A 20,614-nucleotide genomic window follows, 5' to 3' on the forward strand; every position below is an offset into this window, starting at 1 on the left:
GCAATAATAATAATGTGGAAACGATTTCAATTGAATTTAAAAAAGTGGGAATAATGAACAAGTTTCCCTCTTCTTGATTGTCTCCAAAATGATGAATCATCTTCGTACAAAAAGTTATTTCATTTATGGACGATTCCTATTATCAGCTTTGCATATTGCTACAATCAGCTATGTAAAATTCCCACTATCGACTATGTACCATTTTTATTTAACTCAAATATTGATTGTTGAGTTGAATTATGTTTTGATTAAGTCGATAGAAAAATCTAGAGAGATGAAGTCGAAAGTTTATAACTTCGACTTTGCATGTCGTGAAACTGGCGAAACTGGCAAACACTCCTTTGGTTTCATGCAACTGGAAGTTTTTTGTGTTGTACAACGCTTCATTCGGAAGCATGGAAGACATTGGAATGAATGATTAAGAATGTTAACAGTATGAATTAGTTGAAAGATTTTGTGGCAAGAAGTTAATCATCAAAGTTGGACTCCCACGTCACTGGCTGACAAAACGTTTCTACGATTCGACCATCCCCGCTCACATGTTCTCAAATATAAACTTACACCTTACAATTTGTTGTGAGAATCATTCTATCAGTTATCAACAAATTTTCATAAAATCTTAACATAATAATTTATTTGACAAAAATCATAAACCGGAGATTTCTACTAACAAATCATGCCATATTTTATTTCATGAGTTCCAAGTTGTGTTCATCAATTAATGAAAAAAATGTATTAAGCTAGTTGAGAGGTGATTTTTGTTACTTTTATTTCGTAGCATGGTAATATTTTGTTTATATTTTTGTTTTGCTTGGTATTCAAAACAACGCGTCCTCGACAAAATGAGCTGCATTTGTATCAATAGTTCATTATTTATATATTATTTTTGTTTTCAATGAGCATCTTACATTCTACATGAAAGATGTTCATAAATGACTACATTAGTAATCATTTATGGTTATCCTTTTTTGAGTTATCTTTACGACAACATCCATTACAGTACGCTATCGATTCTTTTATTCTATGGTATATTTCAATTCTTTTATCTCACAAATGTTCACTGTTTTAATTTAATTCGTTGCACAAATTAATTTGTTGTATCTCTTCAAAAGTGCAGATCGTATTCTAATACAAACAACTGTTTTAACCTCTGAATAGTATCAATGTCTTTCCCCCAAATGTTTCTATTCAATTCTCTTTCTACATTAAGCCAATACTTGCTCAGCTAAGTATGTAGTAGTATCATATTATCTATAGCTAATCTCAACAATAATTATTATCATTTTATGTCTAATGTACTATTACTTAAACATAAATTTTATGGATTTCATGGAAAAATCCATTCTTGACTCATTAGTTACCAGTCAAATAGAAAATAATTTGTATCCACTGATAACACAAGATCCAATGTTTTACATTTAAAATTTTTTTCACTATTTTTATTAATGACTTTCCAAATGTATCTACATTATTTAGATGTATGATGTACGCTGACGACACAAATATTTTTTATAGTTCGAAAACTTATAGCGAGGATATCAATTTATTAAATATTGAAGTGAAGTTTTTTTGGCGCGCATATGAATGAATGATTCGTGTGCGAATGTTGGCTGGTTTGGCGCGCTTGTTGCTTGGATTGGTCTGGTATGCATGCTGGTAAAATGTTGCGTGAACTGGTTTTGTATGCATGCTGGCTTTATGTGAATGTTGGTATGGTGTTGCGCGAGTATGGTGAGTATGTTTGGGAATGAATGGTTTCTCAGTTGATTTGCTATATAAGTGTTTTGGCAATTGTTTTAGAAAAGAATAAAAGGGTTCGAGAGTTGTTAATTAGTTTGGTTCCTGGGTGTTTGGATTTGGTCGTTCTGATAATTGGTAATAATTTGAACATTGTTCTGCGGTTTTTTCTGGATTTCGTTTATTTACTACTGCTGCTCTGCTGTTGCACACTGGTTTTTATTCAGAATGTTCAATTTAGTCTATTATTCAGTTGGGAAACATTTCGAAAACATTTGTTTTGCAAAGTGTCGTAAGGTTAATTTCTTTTTTTATTTATTAATAAATTTATTTCAATTAGCTTTTGTTTGTCGCGTTCAACGTCTATAACATGTCTGAAGAAGTCTTGTCAGCGGTTAGTAGGGCGAGTCCCGGCCAAAAACGAAACTGCCTAAGCTGGCGACGGCGTCTGTTGGTGTTCGAGCAGAGAAAGGTTTTCACCGTGCGGCAAAAATTCACATTTATCTAAAATGTATTGAGTCATAGTTTTCAAGTAATGAGCTTTTTATCAATACTGATAATTCATTTTACGTAATTTTTGGCCCTACAATCCAAAAACATACAAGATTTATCTCTTAAATTAAATAACATTCAACTTAAAATATCTAGCAAAATTAAATTTCTAGGCGAATCCTATTTAAAGTAATTTGTCATGGTCGAATCATATTTTAACAATTAGAAAAAAAAATCATAATTTTTTATATATTTCAAATTTATTAAAACATTAATTTGACTACGCTTTTTAAATTAAATTATAATTTCCTTCCACACCTTACTTATTGCAACATTATTGCAACAGTAACGGTCCAGAGAATTTATTTGAACTATTACTCAGTTGCCAAAAACGCTTTCTAAGGACAACATATAATCTAAAATCTATTGATCATACTAAAGAACTTTTTACTAAGTCTAAAATTTTATCAATTCGTCAAACTAATTTATATCTTCGAACCATATCTACATTTAAATTTATTAAAAAAATTTGCCTTCATATTTCTCAGCGTTTCTCAAATATTCGAATCCAATTAAATCAGTTATCACTTGACAAAATAATACTCTTTACATTGATACATCTAGATTAAACTTAATTGAGAATAGTCCATCTCATATTGCTTCTAAAATCTGGAACAATATACTTCCTCATAACGATAGAAACCTAGACAATCTAATATTGTTTTAAAAAATCTTTAAATTTTTGTTAGTACCTATAAACATCCCAAAATCCTTCCACTGATAAACCATCCAACTGGGCACTTTTATTTAACATAACATAACATAACAAGGATTATAGTGGTTCAGTATATATCTCTGTGTGAGAACAACTGGATCGATTTTGACAAATAATATGCAATAAAAATCCTAATCTTCCAAGTCTGACTTTGAACTTTTTCGTTGTAGGAGCTGTTACAGTTTTTTCGTCCAGTTTATTCCAATGTTCAATAACTCTCAAACTAAAAAAATCTTCCTTTTGTTGTTCTACAGTTTCGTTGATAAGCTCGCACTGGTGTCCTCTTTTGTTTCTATTTTCTGTAAATTGAAAGAATAGGGATGAAGTTATCTCAACTTTACACGTTATAATTTTTTACGCTTGAATAAGACCTCCTCTAGCCCTACGTTTGTCCAAAGTTGTCAGCCAACATCTCTTCAATCTTTCCTCATATGAAAATTTTTAACAATTGTTAATCAACCGGGTTGCCCATCTTTGAACTTTTTCCAACACTTGTTTGTCTTTTTGTCACTAAATTGACTCCATGTCTGCGGGCAGTATTCTAATTAGGTCGCACTAACGTTTTATGTAGATTTAACATTATTGATTTATTTCTGTTAACAATCGTCCTTTTTATCATGCCAAGCGTATTGTTTGCTCTTTTTGCTGCTTCTATACATTGCCCCGTAGATTTCCCACTTTTGTCTACATTTATTCCAAGGTCCTGACTGTTCTAATCTGTATGCTGGCTGTTTAGGCTTTAATTGCTCGCTTGATTGAATGTCTGTTTGCGTTTCTGCTTGATTTTTTATTTTTTGAAATCTATTACCATTATTTGTAACTATTTGTGTGTTTGTGTGGGAGTGTGTGTATGTGTGTGTTTGTGTGGGAGTGTGTGTATGTGTGTGTTTGTGTGGGAGTGTGTGTATGTGTGTTTGTATGGGAGTGTGTGTATATGAATGAAAAAGTTTGTCATCAAAGCCTCAGTTAAGGCACTGTCAGAAGAAATTTTTTTTTACTTTTTTGTGTCTTTAAAAACAATGAACAATGTCACAATTGTTACAATGTTACAAATGTTCAATTGACACTTTGATGTGTTTCGTTGTTGATAAATTTTGTTCAATTGATTTCTTGAAGCAAAGTTCGGTTGGTATATTTAATCAACTTTAATAATTATTTTTGTTGAAAATATTTGATAATAAAGTAAAATATTGAAGCGTGACAGAGCCTAACCAAATTTTATGTATTCAAATTGAGCAACAATTTATGTTTTCTTTTTGGTAACAAATTGAAAGTCAGTTTGTTGAAACTGACTTAAAATTTCGTTAGCGAACTCAGTGTACAAACGTGGGAGGAATGCAAAGGCTTCTTTATTTCAAAACATTAACCTCTTGCTGTATAAAACTCGTACATTCCACATCAAATTTTCTTTTATGAAATGTCTCAATAAGTAAATCCACCGAACGAATGATATCTAGTTAACAATGGAACCGTGGAATCAACGCCAGTTTGGTCTGATAAAAACAATCAGTAACAGCATTTACTGCGGCAATTAGACATGTCTTACTACTATTTCCATATTCGAGATTTTGCACTTGCTATTGCAACATTGAAATAATTTACATAAAATATATTACAATCATTATTCTTCTCAGTTTTTTGGATATTTTTAAAGTTAATATTTCTCATCATAAATTTGACGGAAAACTTACTGAAACACTGGTTGCATGATAATAAATGTTTTGTTCAAAATCATTTACATGTTAAGCGAAAAAAAATATATAAATGTTACAAGGCAATTTGACAAATACGATTACATTTTAAAAAGCTAAATTAAGTATTTAATCAGGTGATATAATTTATCACAACCTAAAATTTATAAACTCGAATGTTAGAGAGATTTTGAAACGTTGAAAAGTTTTGTTTCGTTCAAATGATCTTCAAACTCCGTTTCAACTAATCTGCAAATAAAGAGTTTAAAGTATCATTAAATTCCAACAATCTGGGTATGGCTGAATAATTATTTTATTTTTTCACAAAACAATTGAAGAGTATTCTAGAGAATTTGATGACAAAATCTTGAAACTAGAAAAAAAACATTTGAAATAGAGTATTAAATAAAAAAAACTTTACGAAAAACGATGTTCAAATTGTAAAAATAAAAAGTTTTGATATAAATAACATTTTTACGATGATGTATTGAATTTGCTGCCTTTTTGTATAATAAAATAGGGGCGATCGAATGCATATTGAGTGTTTTTTGGTTGCAAACTGAATTGAATTAGAACAAATAAATAATGCAGACTAAATCTAAAAAAATTAAACGATTCTCCAAAATTTTATCTAAATAACTGTTAAGAAAAAAATAAATGCAAAAATTTGCTTTCGGCTGATCCAAATTTGATTTAAACAGATTTTAAATTTTTTTTACTTTTTTCAAGTTGTAAAAAATCAAAATAATTTTAAACTTTGAATTATTTTCAGAAATTTTGATAAGTATTTAATAAGTTTTTTAGAAAACAGATCTAGAAACTAATTCGTAATAAAATGAGTAAAAACTGATGTGGCAAATCACGTGGAACTTTCAATTCGTTTAAAAAAAATCGGAAAATTCGGAAAGCGAAATTTTAATTTTTTCGAAAAATACTGGAACCTATATTTTAGTAACGGATGCACAGAAATTTGCAGGGATAAATTTAGCTTATAAATGCATTTTGGCTGATGATATAGAATTGATACATCAAGTCCAGTGCTGGCCACTGCAGCATAAAAACTAACACAACATCGTTTATCTGCATCACTTTTTAAATCGTCATTTTGATTTTCGCTTGTCCTCGGACTGCCGAAAAATGTGGTCGAGCTCTTCCTCCTCGTCTCCTTCTTTTTTATCATAACTGCTATCTGGTGGAAGACTTGGACAATTAGATATTTCAAATCCGCTTTATTTATTTTTTCATTATTGCAAAATAAATGTGAATAACCATATTTATAATATTTTGAACCACAAGTCCTCATAATAGGATATCCGCAATTATATATTCACGTGCCGTTCTGCTCTATGTCTGGTTTCAAAGACGTGGCGTAGTCATAAAAGATCTTTAAGGTTGAAAACCCCCACCATAGAAAATTGAGTTAGGGCTTCGAATCGAAATGCGCATATAAATCTAGACTGAAAACTGTTCCAGTTTCGCTTCACCACAAAACTAAAATTTAGTTAATTTTGATCAAAAACACCGGTTGCAAAGCAAATAAATTTAAAAAATCTGGAATAAGACAAAAAAATTTTGCTAACTTTTAGCAAAATATTTTTTGCTACGCCACTCTCTGGTATGTAATAATTTGAAGTGGCAACATTTGACTAACCCAATTTGGATTTTTAAAGTTCTATTTTAATAGGCTTTAAAAGATTACATTAATTGAGTGATTACTAATAATTTGGTGCAAATTAATTTTAACGACTTAAGTACAAAAATTTTTAATAAAACACAGAAGCACCATGCTGGATGAATGAAAATATGAACAAACATCTGCTTCTGCTCCAAAAACAGTCTCCTTGTTAGCCATCAACTTCTTTCCTTCAGCTTTTGCGTCTTTCGAAGTCAACTGCCGCTTCTCAGCAGCACTCATCCTCAATATTGAGCTGGTGTTGCTTATGCTGTTTATTAAAATTTTTCAATGTCAGTTTGAACCACACAAACAAAGTTAAAATTTTTGACCACATATAAATAAAAATAATTCTTGATAAATGAATCTGAAAATAGTTAGAACAACTTTTTTATTTGAACATTTTCTTCAGTTAACCGCAATAGAAATCCTGTGCTATTTTGTTTGACTGTTTGACGTACAAACAGAATTTTGTATTGGCACAAACTAAGCATATAGAATAAATATGTATATTCTCTCTCTCTTCTTTTTTCTATTTCGCTCTCTCTCTCTCTCTATATATATATATATATGTATATATATATATATATATAAGGCGCACAAGCGCACACTCCAAAACTCAAAATATAACATTATGGTCCTATGAAACAACACGCCAAAGTTTTATAACATCAACAAATCTTAATGCTCAATACTAAGGTTGTCACTAGTATAACTGATAAGTTATCAAATTTCACGACAATTTGAGATTAATGAAAAGATAAACTTTTCTAGAAAAAAGTTCTCACGTTCTGGACCCCGAAGATTTTCTAATGGCGACCTTCTTGATGAGACCCTTCTTTGCGAGGTCGTCCCTTATGTCCAAAACCTGTTTTCGTATGGCATCGTTTGCACTCAGATCTGTTTTAAGTTATAGCAAAGAATATTTGCTGAACAAAGTCAATTATTAATAAGAAAAACAAAACTTTGAACTTTACCCAACGCTGTTTCACCGTTTTTGGTCTTGGCGTTTAGATCTGCTCCGTGCTTTAGAAAACGTTCTAACAAATGTAGCTTTAAGCAAAAATAGATTTATTTAATTATATGATATCCAGTTTTTAGTTCACTTGTTTTTTGGTGCAAATGCAAATGAAAAATTTCAAAATTTTTACAAAGCTCATTTTAAAAATAATATAAAAACGAAAGCTACAAATACACCTGTCCCCAGTAAATGATGCAGTGGATAGGCTGCCAGTCATCCTGGTCCACCGCGTTCACCTTCGCCTTGTTTTTCAATAAAAAATCAGTTATTTCTGAATAACCATTTGCTGCGCTGATGTGCAACTGTTTTTTGGTAATAAGTTCATTGGTAAGCTAAAAACTTTATTAGACATTCGAAGTTCATTGAACATATTCATCCATTATAAATAAATAACAAGCTAAAATTTCCACTGTTCTACTAGCGTGAAATTATGTAGTATTTATTAAAAAAAAACTATTTTTACTCACTAATGATTCTCCTTTGGGTCCAGTAAATTTCGGCAGCTTGTTCCCGTTGGACTGTGTTGCTGAAATAATTTCTTGCAGCATAGCTTTTTCTCTCACCGACCGCACATTTTCTATTTGCTCCTGAGTTATTCCTTAATGAAAGTATTGCAAATTATTATTGTAGTTTTACGTTGTTGAAAATTATCTGGAATGATTTTTGATAATTTGATGATTTATTGTATTTATTCAAAACCCAAAACTGCACAATAAAAAATTGCAATTAATGGTCTTTGGAGACCAAATATGAAAAATAACTTGGATAAGCCACGGTATATAATTATAATTATTCATTATATTTTTTTATCAACAGTCGGAAAAATTCCACCTTTTTTAAACATAGCTTTTTCCAAAACTGATAACGTTTCTTCCTTTTCACAGATGTCGTAAGGCATGTTGCCGTCACTGTTAACTGCCAACAAATCTGCCTTACTGCAAAAAAACATTATTTTCATTTTCTGTAAATTTATTTTAAATAAACATTATTTTCATTTTTTGTCATATTTTAAGAAACGTAAGAGATATTTTTCGTTTGTGGTTTAAAATATTAAAAAAATTATTTTTCACTGGTCAATGAGGATCTTGACTGTTTCGGTGTTACCACAAAAAGCGGCAGCATGAAGGGGCGTCCACAGTTCTTTGTCTTTAATGTTAACCTCGGCGCCGTGTTTCAACAAAATTTTTACCACTTCAACAGAATTATCGATGGCTCCCTATTTTGAAATTTTTTTTGTATTTAAAGTTTTGAAACGCTGCACGTATTGAAAGATTTAAAAGATGAAAGGTTTGTACGCCAACCTGATGCAGAACAGTTATGCCATCCTCGTTACTAACGTTTGGATTAGCTCCTTTCTTAAGAAAATCTTCAACTAAAAACGGCAAATCATTTAAAATTAACGAACTTGCTTTATCTATATAAAAAAAAAATTTGATGAAGTATTTATATTTGTATGTAATTTAGTTAATTAAATTGACACTTTCTGTCTCATAAAAATTCAATTTAGTAACAATTACCAATTCTCAGCCAAACAGTGCCAAAATAAATTTCGAACAACCTTCTGCGATGTCATTTCTTGTTGCGGCTTCGCTCAGTTTGATTCTCGACCCGAATTTCAATCCCCTCTTCTGTGAACCTTGGCTTTTCTTAACAAAGTTTTTATCGTATGTGTTGTAATCTCTCAGTTGTTCCTGTCTCCTTTTCTTGGCAATTTCTAATCTTTCGGCTGGAGTGAACTTTTCTTTTTCTTTAAGGACAGCTGGCCCTGAATCACTGGGTTAATAAAGTAAGGGATTATCCGACGGTTTTTAATCTAATTTAATTTAGTATACTAAAATTGTCTCGCAATTTTAACTTAATTTTTGTAGGATTTATAAAAATAAAAAAAAAAATTTCAACATAAGAATGTTTTTGATTTTGTCAGCCCAATATCTGAATATTCATTGAAACGGACAGTGAAGACAAAGTAATAGATCTTTTGAAACATCATATAAACTGTATTTAAAATAAATTTATGATGGAAATCACCCACCTCATAACTTAGAGGCACCCTCCTTGTCGGTGACAAAGAAAATCTACAAAAAAGTTCAAAATGAATCATTGGATTATAGGCAAAATTATTTATCATGAAAATAAATTATAAACTGTTACATTAAACATACAAGGTACTTGAGTAACAATTTATTTTGAAACTTTCATGGTAATAAAAATAGAAGTAAATCTCTTTTGGTGGGAAACTATAAAAGTTGACCTTCCGTTATAAAATGGATTCATTCGATCTCGTCTGATTTTCGGTCAACAATTCATTGCTTAAAAAATCATAACTTTCATAATAGCACTTTTAATTCAAGAATTAACCCAATATTTTAATTAATTTAAATCTGTTGCAAAATTTTATAAAAATAGTCATATAAATTAATTTTTTCATCGCATGTTATGATGGTATGATCTTGTAGTATTGTTATTTTTTGCTTCGATGTTTATCAACAGGCTTGCTGACGTTTCATTTGTTGGAATATTTTCTTCTTTTAATTCTTTGTTTTTTTTTCTAAAAAAAAACCTCAGGGCCTGATCTAAAAAGGATTTATTGTTTTATTTGAGTTATTTTACTCATCCTGCTACATAGTCTCCTCCCTTAACGAATGACATCCTTTAATTATGGCCAGTCAATCACTTGTAATCACTTCAAAGTGTTGAAAACGTGAAAATAAAAAAGAGCACGGAGACGAAATTCAACTCGTACCTGCGATAAATGAACACTGATGTATTGATTAAGTATTTTTGAATCTAGCTCTGCTGATATTGAAACTTATTATACTATAATATTTATTGAGAAGGTTTGGTTAAACATCGGTGAATCCCAGTATTATTAAATGTGAATGAGCTGAAAAAAAGTTGGCAGAAATTTTTTTATTTTTAATAAAATCCTCAGATTAGTAGTGCTGCAAATGTATTGGAATTAAAATTAGTCCAAGGCATGGATATAATATATATATATGCATGGTCAAAGGTTATCGTAAACACCCTATTTAATAATTTCACATTTTTAAATTGCAATTGTTTCTGCAGTTTAAAACTAAATGAGTGAATCGATTTTAATATGACAACAGTTAATAAGTTGACTAAATGTTGAATTCTTTAGCATAGAATTATCTCATTACAAATATACAAAACCGACCTAATAGCTTAGGCTCATGCAAGTCTTTTGGAAATTTTTTTCGTCATGTTTACGAATAGTTGTTTTGATATTATGCTATGCTTCATCTGCCTTTTTACTTTCGACGTTTTAGAATGGCACAAAGGACACTATTGTTCATTCCTTCATTCATATAGGTAATCAGTTGTCTTGTTTTTAACTATCCTCAATCCGAGGGTAGGCTGCATCATGAATAAGTTTTTTCCAGTTAACTCTGTCCTGCATCTTTCTTTCTCAGCAACTTTTCCATTTTAAGATTAGTCCAATTCTTTAAACCATCAATTCATCTTCTTTTCTGCTTTCCTCTCTGCTTTGATCCGGACAGCGTCCCTTGTTTAAATCTTTTTCCAGGCATTGGTGTTTCCTGAAGATGTAATCAATTTAGCTTAATTTTCTCTTTTTGATTTCAGGCAATAATTTTCGCTGTACTCCAATTGTTTTTAGAACCCATTCCTTCGTTTTTCTGTTTTTCCATGACACCCTCAGTATTTTTCTTGAACTTTTCATTTCAAATGCCATGTCTAGCATCATCATCCATAGTCTATAATGCGACACCGTGTCAAACGCTTAACGAAAATCGACAAGACACATATTATTTTTAAATTTACTATTTGATTCCTTGTTCTTCTTCCACTTCTAAAGCCTGCTTGATCTTCAGCTACTTCAATTTCTGTTTTCATCTTCATTTGGACAGTTATGTTTATATCACTTCATATTCTCTCATTTTTCATATTGTTCATATTCATAGCATATTCTTTCATTGTTCGTTCATTGAAAGTGCATTCATAATTTATTTCATTCATTCATTCCCATCTATTCACCTTGTTCATACATTCGATCATTGTCATTCATTCATGCATACATTCATATTTATCCATTCGTTTATTTATTTATTTATTCAGATTATTTCATTCAAATTCATTTCTTCAGAATAATTCACTCATATCCATCATGTTCACTGATCTCAATTCAATGTTATATTTGGTTCATCCCATGGTTCATCTATCCCCACGAAAAATTTATTTTCCGCGCACGCACAAGAATCGAACTAAGATTCACTTTTAAAAAATAATTTACATTTTTCAAAATAAAATTATTTCAAGGAGTTTCAACTAATTGGGCGGAATAATTAATTTATGCGTTTTAATTTATAAGTAAGCTTTAGTGTTGTACATCACACATAAAATAATATACTATAAATACTATATACTATATTATATACACTGGTACATAACATATACATACATTATTTATTTTATTTATACATTGTACATAATTACAAATCATACTCATTCATACCTGTGGGCATTTACATACGTAGGTACATTATTATATTGATGCATGCATACAATTTTTTACATACACATATATACATACATGTATACAATATTATACACATACACAACACATTTATAGTTTATACATACATAATACATTATTATTATAGTATACATTTATTTTTATACATTTATTTTACATTATATACAATTATACAACATAGAATATAAAACATATGTGCACTGTAGGCAGGTTAGCATTGAACGGTGTGGGAAATTCCTGCTATGAATGAAATGAGAATGATGAATGTTATTCATGTGATCACCTGACTGCTTCTGTTCAACATCGATGATCTCTTCTTTTGAAATGTCGCTAGGACACTGACTTCAAACAGCAAATTATCCCAAAATAATTCTTCATTTGTTTGTTAGTCTCCAAAGTACACCACTACATACACACACATTACAGCCATTTTAATTTTAATTATTTGAAAATTATATATATATATCTTATAAAATTATAAATTCAACAAAATCGACTTTTGATTTGAGTAATAATGTCAAAACATGTTCAACTGCATGCCGTCAATGGACTGAATGGAGTTAAGAGAATTTCCAAAAATGACGGATTAGTAGGAGGTGGAAGTGTCGGTCAGGGAGGTTTGAAAGATTTTGTGAGTTTTGTTTTACTTACTTTTACTTAGTTTATTTTATAATTGATAATTTTTTTATAACATTTTTATTTTATAAAATATAATTCACACACATATATATATATAAATTTTATAAAAAAAGAATATAAAATAAAATATAAGAAACTAAATATACTGATGCAAGATGCATAATAAAATAAATAAAATGATTTTGTATCTTAGTATCTGTCAGGTGTTGTTCATTTACTATGCATAACAAGTATCAATTAAATAAAATGATACACACATCACATTAAAAACTTTTTTATTTTATTTTTAAATTAATATATAATAATTAGTGCAACAAAAAAATTACATACAATTATAATAGTATTACAATCAGCTAGTAAAAGCTGTATACTTTCAAATACTCTTTTAATATAAATTTTTAAAAAATGTTTTTTTGTGTTTGCCTATTCAGTTACTTTAGTTAGTTTAACTTTTTACTTTAGACTTGAAAAAACTTATTACTCAACTTATTTTTAAAATGTAAGTAAGATTTCATTCAATGGCAAGGACTTTTAAAAAAAAGCCAAAACTTGTGTGGGTGGCATGTTATATTTTTTTTATTTATATATACTTAATATAATTGTGTTACACATTTTTTTAGAAATTCCTTAGACAATTTTTTATGTTCTTTTCATTGAAAAAGACACCTTCATTCATTCTACTGATTAATGAAAGAAGTTTTAATATTTTTGAATGTCATCTGCGAGAGTAACATGACACAGCGACATAAAAATAATAACATATTGTATTGTGTTATATGTATTATTCATGGCCATTTGTGCAATAAAATTTTTCAATAGATAACAATTATTTTCTATTGATTTCATAATCTACATATATCGTGTTGTTTGTGGTTTTCGATTTGAAATAACTTTTTAGTTTCCTAACATTTCTTCATTGTTTTTTATTTCTAATTAATTTTGGTTTTTCTTATTTTCTTATTGATGTTTAAAAACAATAATTCAAATTAATTCACGAGAACATATTCAAACGTACGTTGAATTTATTTCTTTGTGTCTCAGAAATCATTTCAGTTGGTCAAATGGAAAAATTAATTTTTTCAGCAATGACCCGCTTGCACAGTTATATGTTAAATTGTTAACCCATCCAAAACATGTTGTCCTATCTATAATTAGACACTTACCTGCTAATTATTTCTCACTAACCCCTCTATTTACCAATCATTGAACAATTAATTAACTAATTAATTAATTAATTGATAAGCTAATTAATGGATTGATAAACTGATCAATCAATTAATGGAAAATCTACTAAAAAAAATATTTCAATAACTGACAATAGTTATAAGCTGTTGACTTATAGTCATTCATTCCATTGCCACCAATATCATTTCATCAACTCTGACCATTCATCAATGAATAACAATCAGTCAACCGTAATTAATAATAACTCAACTGGTCATCCATCTGTCAATTTTGTATTCCATCATCAGACCACTCAGTCATTTAACAAATCAATCAACTAACCAATCAATCAACTAACCAATCAATCAATCAACTAATCAATCAACCAACCAATCACTAACCAACCAAACAACCAACCAATCAACCTACCAACTATTCAATCAACCAGCCATTCAACCAACCAATTAACCAATCACACATAAGGATGACAGTGATGTACAAAACTACGAATCATTTGAGGAAACCCCATTGTTAGTTGCCATCCTCACTTACATCGGATACGCCATCCTCATCATCTTCGGCCATGCTAGAGATTTCCTTAGGAAGTGGAATCTGGAACCTGTCCCTCGAGCTCAAGAGCCTAAGCCTGAAAAGGTTGTCAAGTTACTGTAATCAAGTTACTGTAATCAAATTGTTGTAATCAAATTGTCATAACCAAATTGTTGTAATCATTAATTATGCTGTTGTAGTCATGTTAATGTAATCAATTTACTGCAGATCAATTTTTGTAACTGTGTTGTTGCAATCTTACCATTGTAAGCATTTTGTTGTTATCATTTCATTTCAGTTGTTCTGCCTTAAATAATCATATTGTTATATTGGAGCTTGGTTGTAAAGTTTCGTTGTGAACGGGTGACATTTTGTAGCTCCTAAAGATGTTGTGTGATGGTTGTGTTGCTCGCTTCGTGGTGAACCCATCCTTTATGTTATACGATGGTGTGTTATGGCATGCTATGCTATGCTATTATGCATGTCTTTTGATGCGTTTCCACTGAATGAATTATAGTGAATTTTAGCAATGTGGTTGATGTTGAAATGAGTTGTTGATTGGTTGAAACTCATTAGTGCACGAATGATATGAGTTCATTTTTTACATGAAAGGGAGTTTATAATAAATCAGAGAATTCTGGACATTAATCTATATAAATTTTTCAACAACCTTTGTTAAAAACGTTACCAAGTTAAGCATGGTTGGAGGCATAACTCCAATTTACATACTGAACTAATCAAATTATTGTAATCAAATAGTTGTAATTGTGTTGCTGTAATCTTATCATTGTAAGCATTTCGTTGCTATCATTTTGTGTCAGTTACTCTGTTTTAATCATATTGTGTCCCACCAGAAAAAGCATTCATCAGTTACGTAACAATTGATCAAAACCATTCAGTCAGTTACATAAATTATGCATTCAGTCCATCCTGTTGCATAATGATGATTACTTTGGTGCAGCACTATGTACCGAACAAAGCATGTGCAAATATATTGTTGCTGTTTGTTCCTTCCCTATAGCTCATACCCCGATAACTTCATTCATTGAACCTCTCCAAACACATCCCAGGAATGCACTCCCCTCTGGATCATGCTCATGCACTCCATCCACTGTTTTTATTGCATTTTTTAAATCTCCACACAATATTGTGCAAACAAATGAACTTCTGTTTGTTTGCCTGGCAGCCACATGCAAATTACATACTCAGGATCAACTGAATTTACATTAGCTGGTTATTGTATGCTATGCTAAGCATACAGCATACCTGTGCACATTCTCATACATGAATGTATATACTACGTGTGTGTGTGTGTGTGTGTGTGTGTGTGTGTGTGTGTGTGTGTGTGTGTGTGTGTGTGTGTGTGTGTGTGTGTGTGTGTGTGTGTGTGTGTGTGTGTGTACGTGTGGATATATGTTTGTATATTGTTGGTTTAATTGGTTTTTTACTCATTTATTTGTTCCTATATTTATTTAATATTTATCTGACTGTCATGTTGATAACATCTTTTATTGAGAATGAGCTGTTGTCAATGAGTTAGTTCTCTATGATTGAATTTTCCAACAGTGATTCTATTTTTGAGCATGTCTGTGTGGTAGAGAAAGTAAAAAGCTGTTGATTATTCAACTGTCAACTGTTCTTTTATTTTTTAGATGCCTTTCCATGCCATGGCTTAAGTGGGGCGGGGCCAGGGCAATGTCCCACGCTCATCTTGCATGTGCAGTGCATTGACTTATTAATTCGTCTACGCTACCATGGGAAATCAATCGCATGTCGATTACAATTTATAATTTAATCGTGTCATTTACAATTTAACCGGATTGTGCATATGTGTTAGTCTGTGTATGTCTTGATTGATTGATACACTTCACTTTTAAAATATAAATTTGTCCTCAAAATGTGGTAAAAAAATAATGGTAAGAAATGTTAATGAAATCATTGATATAGACAAATAAATAATTAGCATTGATAACATTGTTAAGTTTTATGTTTTATATTAAAACATTATGATTTATAATATACATTTATTTTTCTTTGGACCAAATGTTCTTTGCTTTGTATGTAACTTCACTTTTCCTTTTCTGTTGATCCGGTTGATAATAAACAAGTCAAGAACGTTGCTTAGTTTGTTTCTCTTCTTTTAATGTTTTTCAATAGTATATCAATTAATTAAACGATCTACGTAACAAGAAATTTAACAGGTTATGGGCCCAGATAACGTTTTTCTTAATTAATTGATTTGACGAAGAAAATTTAGAATAAAGAAATATCGGAAGATTCCTTTGTGTTTGTGAAGACTGAAGTGAAGAAAAAACACGTGCTTCTTCATTCTCTGAAAATCGATATTTTGCTTCTATTTAAAAGGTCAAATTGTAAAGACAAGGAAGAAATGGATTCAAAGCTTCAAATAAAACAGTTAAGTTGCGCAGCTGATTGGCCCATTTGGAAACGTCGTGTTCGAGATTTCATGGACTACCATGAGGGCGCACTTGATAGGAAGTTGTCGAAACCAGAATTACTAGAAAACCAAACAGAGCAACAGGCAAAAGATTTTAAAAATAAATCAGATCTGTTTAGAAAGGCAAACAGTTATGCCAAATCAGTAATTGCGAATGTAGTCACAGAAGATACATACCAAAAGATAATGGACAAGAACACAGCGTTTGAAGTTTGGGAGGAATTAAAAAGAAATTTTGAAGCCTCAACTAAGGATCAACTGTTCCAAGTTTGTAGCAATTTTTTCAATTTCAATTGGATAGCGGATGTAAATGTATCCGGCCAAATTGCAAGATTGAAGACTTTATGGAACGAATTAAACAGTGGGCTTCAGGCATCGGGAGAAAATAAACTACCAGAGCTGCTATTAGTATGCAAAGCGATGCAGATTCTCCCAAATAGTTTCCAAAACTTCAAATCAAGTTGGCTAATGCTAGGTGAAGAAAAGCAGTCGATAGATGATTTAATCACTCATCTCTGTGCTTTCCAAAGAGAGATAAAGACTTTCGACACAATCGACAAATCATCAAGGCAGAACGCCTTAGTTGTAAATGTTGAAAAGCCAAGTTTCAACAAATCAAGAGATTTCACTAAAAAGACAAAACCAGCTGGTAACTGCAACTATTGCCATAAACCTGGACACTGGGTTAAGCAATGTAGAAAGTGGGTCAGTGATGAAAGACCTTCTAAAAATTTCAAAAATGTTTCAGCGACACCAAGAAAAGCATATGAAGAAACCTATAGTCCTGTGGTCAGAAGTTCAACTATAAGAACACTATTAAGTGTTGCTGCAAAAGATGTCACTCATGCAGTTTGATGTGTCAACAGCATTTCTTTACAGCAAACTAGATGAAGATATTTACATGGAGCAACCTGAAGGTTTTAAAGATAATTCAGGAAGAGTCTGTAAACTCAAGCGAAGTCTCTATGGACTTAGACAAGCTCCAAGATGTTGGAACAAACGCTTTGCTGAATTCTTGAAAAAGAGACATTTCAAACAAAGCGATGCAGATACTTGTTTGTTCATTAGAATACAGGGAGGAAAGAAACTGATACTTGCACTGTATGTTGATGATGGACTAGTTGCAGGAACCGATAAAGAAGAATTAAAAATATTTGAAAAAGAATTAAAGTCAGAGTTCAGGATAACATCTAAACCTGCAACATATTTCCTTGGATTAGAGATTAATCAAGATGAGAAGGGAAATATTAATGTCAGTCAGTCATCCTATACAAGAATGATTCTTGAAAAGTTTGGGATGAGTCAGTGTAAATCCTGTACAACTCCGATTTCAAAATCTGAGGAGTTCGATGAAAACAAAAATGAACATGAGGAAGTGAAATTTCCTTATAGATCAGCAGTTGGTGCATTGATGTACTTGATGACGGGAACAAGACCAGATATTGCATATGCAGTTGGAGTAGCATCCAGAAGTTTGGAGAAACCCAGCAAGTCCAGTGTAGCACAAGTCAAGCAAATTTTCAGATATTTGCAAGGCACAGCTGATGTCGGTATTGTTTACAAGTCTGGTCAAAACAATACACTTATAGCCTACAGTGATGCAGATCATGGAGGAGATAAATCTAGTGGAAGATCGACATCAGGTGTAATCTGTATGTTTGGAGGAAGCGTGATTAGTTGGTTTAGCCAACGTCAACCCTCAGTTGCGATTTCAACTACTGAAGCAGAAATCGTTGCCGCAAGTGAAGCCGCTCGTGAAGTGATATAGCTCAAACGATTGTTGATCGACATTGTAAATCTAAAGAAAAAGCCAGAAATTTTTGTCGACAATGAAGCAGCAATTCGTTTAGCACACAATCCAGAACTTCACAGAAGAACAAAGCACATCCACATTAGACATTTCTTTGTCAGAGAAAAAGTTGCAGAAGAAGTTTGCGACAGAACTTCAAGTTGCTGATGCTCTGACAAAACCAATGGTAGGACCAAGACTAAAGAATCTGATGTGTGCGATGGGTCTTCAGAACATTTAGGTTAAGGTCATCTAATGTTTTAAATAAAATGAGAAGGTGTTAAGTTTTATGTTTTATATTAAAACATTATGATTTATAATATACATTTATTTTTCTTTGGACCAAATGTTCTTTGCTTTGTATGTAACTTCACTTTTCCTTTTCTGTTGATCCGGTTGATAATAAACAAGTCAAGAACGTTGCTTAGTTTTTTTCTCTTCTTTTAATGTCTTTCAATAGTATATCAATTAATTAAACGATCTACGTAACAAGAAATTTAACAAACATTGATCCAAACAATATTTAATATAAAATGATGAATGTTTAACATTCATTTTGTAAATATAATAATTATCAATAAAATGAACGTACATAAAAATTATATTAAATGTGTGAGCGTGTGTAGATAATGAAAAAGATGTTAATGCCAAATTTCTATTTCATCGTTTTTTGGAAGAATGAGCGAGTAATTGGCGTTCTTCTCTCGCGCTGGTGAAGTCAGGGTGATATGGTAGTTCCTCGAACATATTTATCGTTTGTAATTTTTTCCTATAACATTTTAATTGATTGACATAATATTATTTTGTTAGAACAGTTTTCTTCCTGATTTGTTGAATTCTGTTTTGCTTTATGGTTCATGTCTTAGAATCGGATAGCTCTCTGATAAAAAAATGAACATCTCATTTGACACTACTATCTCGCGCTGGTAGAGTCAGGGTAATTTGGTAGTTCCTTGAACATTTCCATAGTTTTTAAAGCTTCCCAATGAGCCCTCTTTCGTTCTTCTCGTTTGACTTCAGCTCTTCCCCTGAAGCCAGCTTTTAGATTTTTGAGATAAATATTCCTTTATAAGCCATTTGCCCAAAGTGTAGATCCTTGGGTATTTTTTTTCGGTGGTGGTGTTTTCTGCCACATAGTTGGGCAATTCGTCAATCCATTGTGCTGTTTGGTTTAGAAGAAATAACATTTTGATTGATTGACATAACATTATTTCGTTAGAAACTTTTTCTTCCTGATTTGTTAAATTGTGTTTTGCCGAAAGGTTTATGTCATTTTTTTTTTATCCTTTTATTTTTCAAACATTAAAAAATAATTTTGAAAAAAAGGGTCCAGCATAACCACGAGTGTTTTTTCAGCCAACCCCAAAAACATCCAATTCCATACATTTAAAGTCACATATTCAATTGATCATACATAAAAAAGTAATAACGGAAATAATAAATACATTATTTGGCTGTTAATAATATAATAGTAATTTCCAATTGTACATCTCCTAGACAAACATTCGAACACAACACCCATGCGCACACATCTAAGCACAAAACCCAATCAAGAAAATCTATAAAACAAGAGTAACTATATGAAAAAAAAATTATAAAACATTATGACAAACATATGAAATAGGTCTTTAATTGAATTTTGAAATCATTATAATTTGTCAAAGCCCTCAAATAAAATGGCAGTCCATTCCAAACCAACGGCGCATAATAGAAAAACTGACGAGCACTAATTTTATTCAATATTAAATTTGTTTTAATTAAAAGTTTATCATTAGATCGGGTGTTTGAAATTCTATTGTATTCAATTAAATTTATGATGTGTTTATTTAGTTTATTATTTTCATGAATAATTCTAAAAATTAATAAACATGTTTTACATTTATTTACTTCATAAACAGCCATAATTTGGTTATCAAAAAATATATTTTTATTTATGGAACTGTTGAAATAATCATTTGAGAACAATGATTTGACGTATCTTTTTTGTATTAAATTTTAGTAACCAGGCTCCTATAAATGAAAATTTTAAAATGTATTTGAAAGACTTTAATAATACATCATGTTTTTATTATCCAATATCTAAAAATGAAATCCTCCATCAATGTGCCATG

At 30.9% G+C, this 20,614-nt stretch overlaps 1 protein-coding gene across 1 annotated transcript in view; it reads left to right on the forward strand.

Annotated features, from left to right (window-relative positions):
- Positions 1-14,214: 14,214 nt before the first annotated feature.
- HELRODRAFT_80970 (hypothetical protein) overlaps positions 14,215-20,614 on the forward strand; it is a gene marked incomplete at both ends in the record, with an annotated part of 23,806 nt that continues 17,406 nt past the window's right edge. Inside the window, one exon of the mRNA XM_009020557.1 lies at positions 14,215-14,361. Coding sequence (XP_009018805.1) covers positions 14,215-14,361 — 147 coding nt within the window. The remainder of the gene's footprint in view (positions 14,362-20,614) is intronic.

The sequence above is a fragment of the Helobdella robusta genome (genome assembly GCF_000326865.2).
Source record: "Helobdella robusta unplaced genomic scaffold HELROscaffold_28, whole genome shotgun sequence".
Lineage (NCBI taxonomy): Eukaryota > Metazoa > Annelida > Clitellata > Rhynchobdellida > Glossiphoniidae > Helobdella > Helobdella robusta.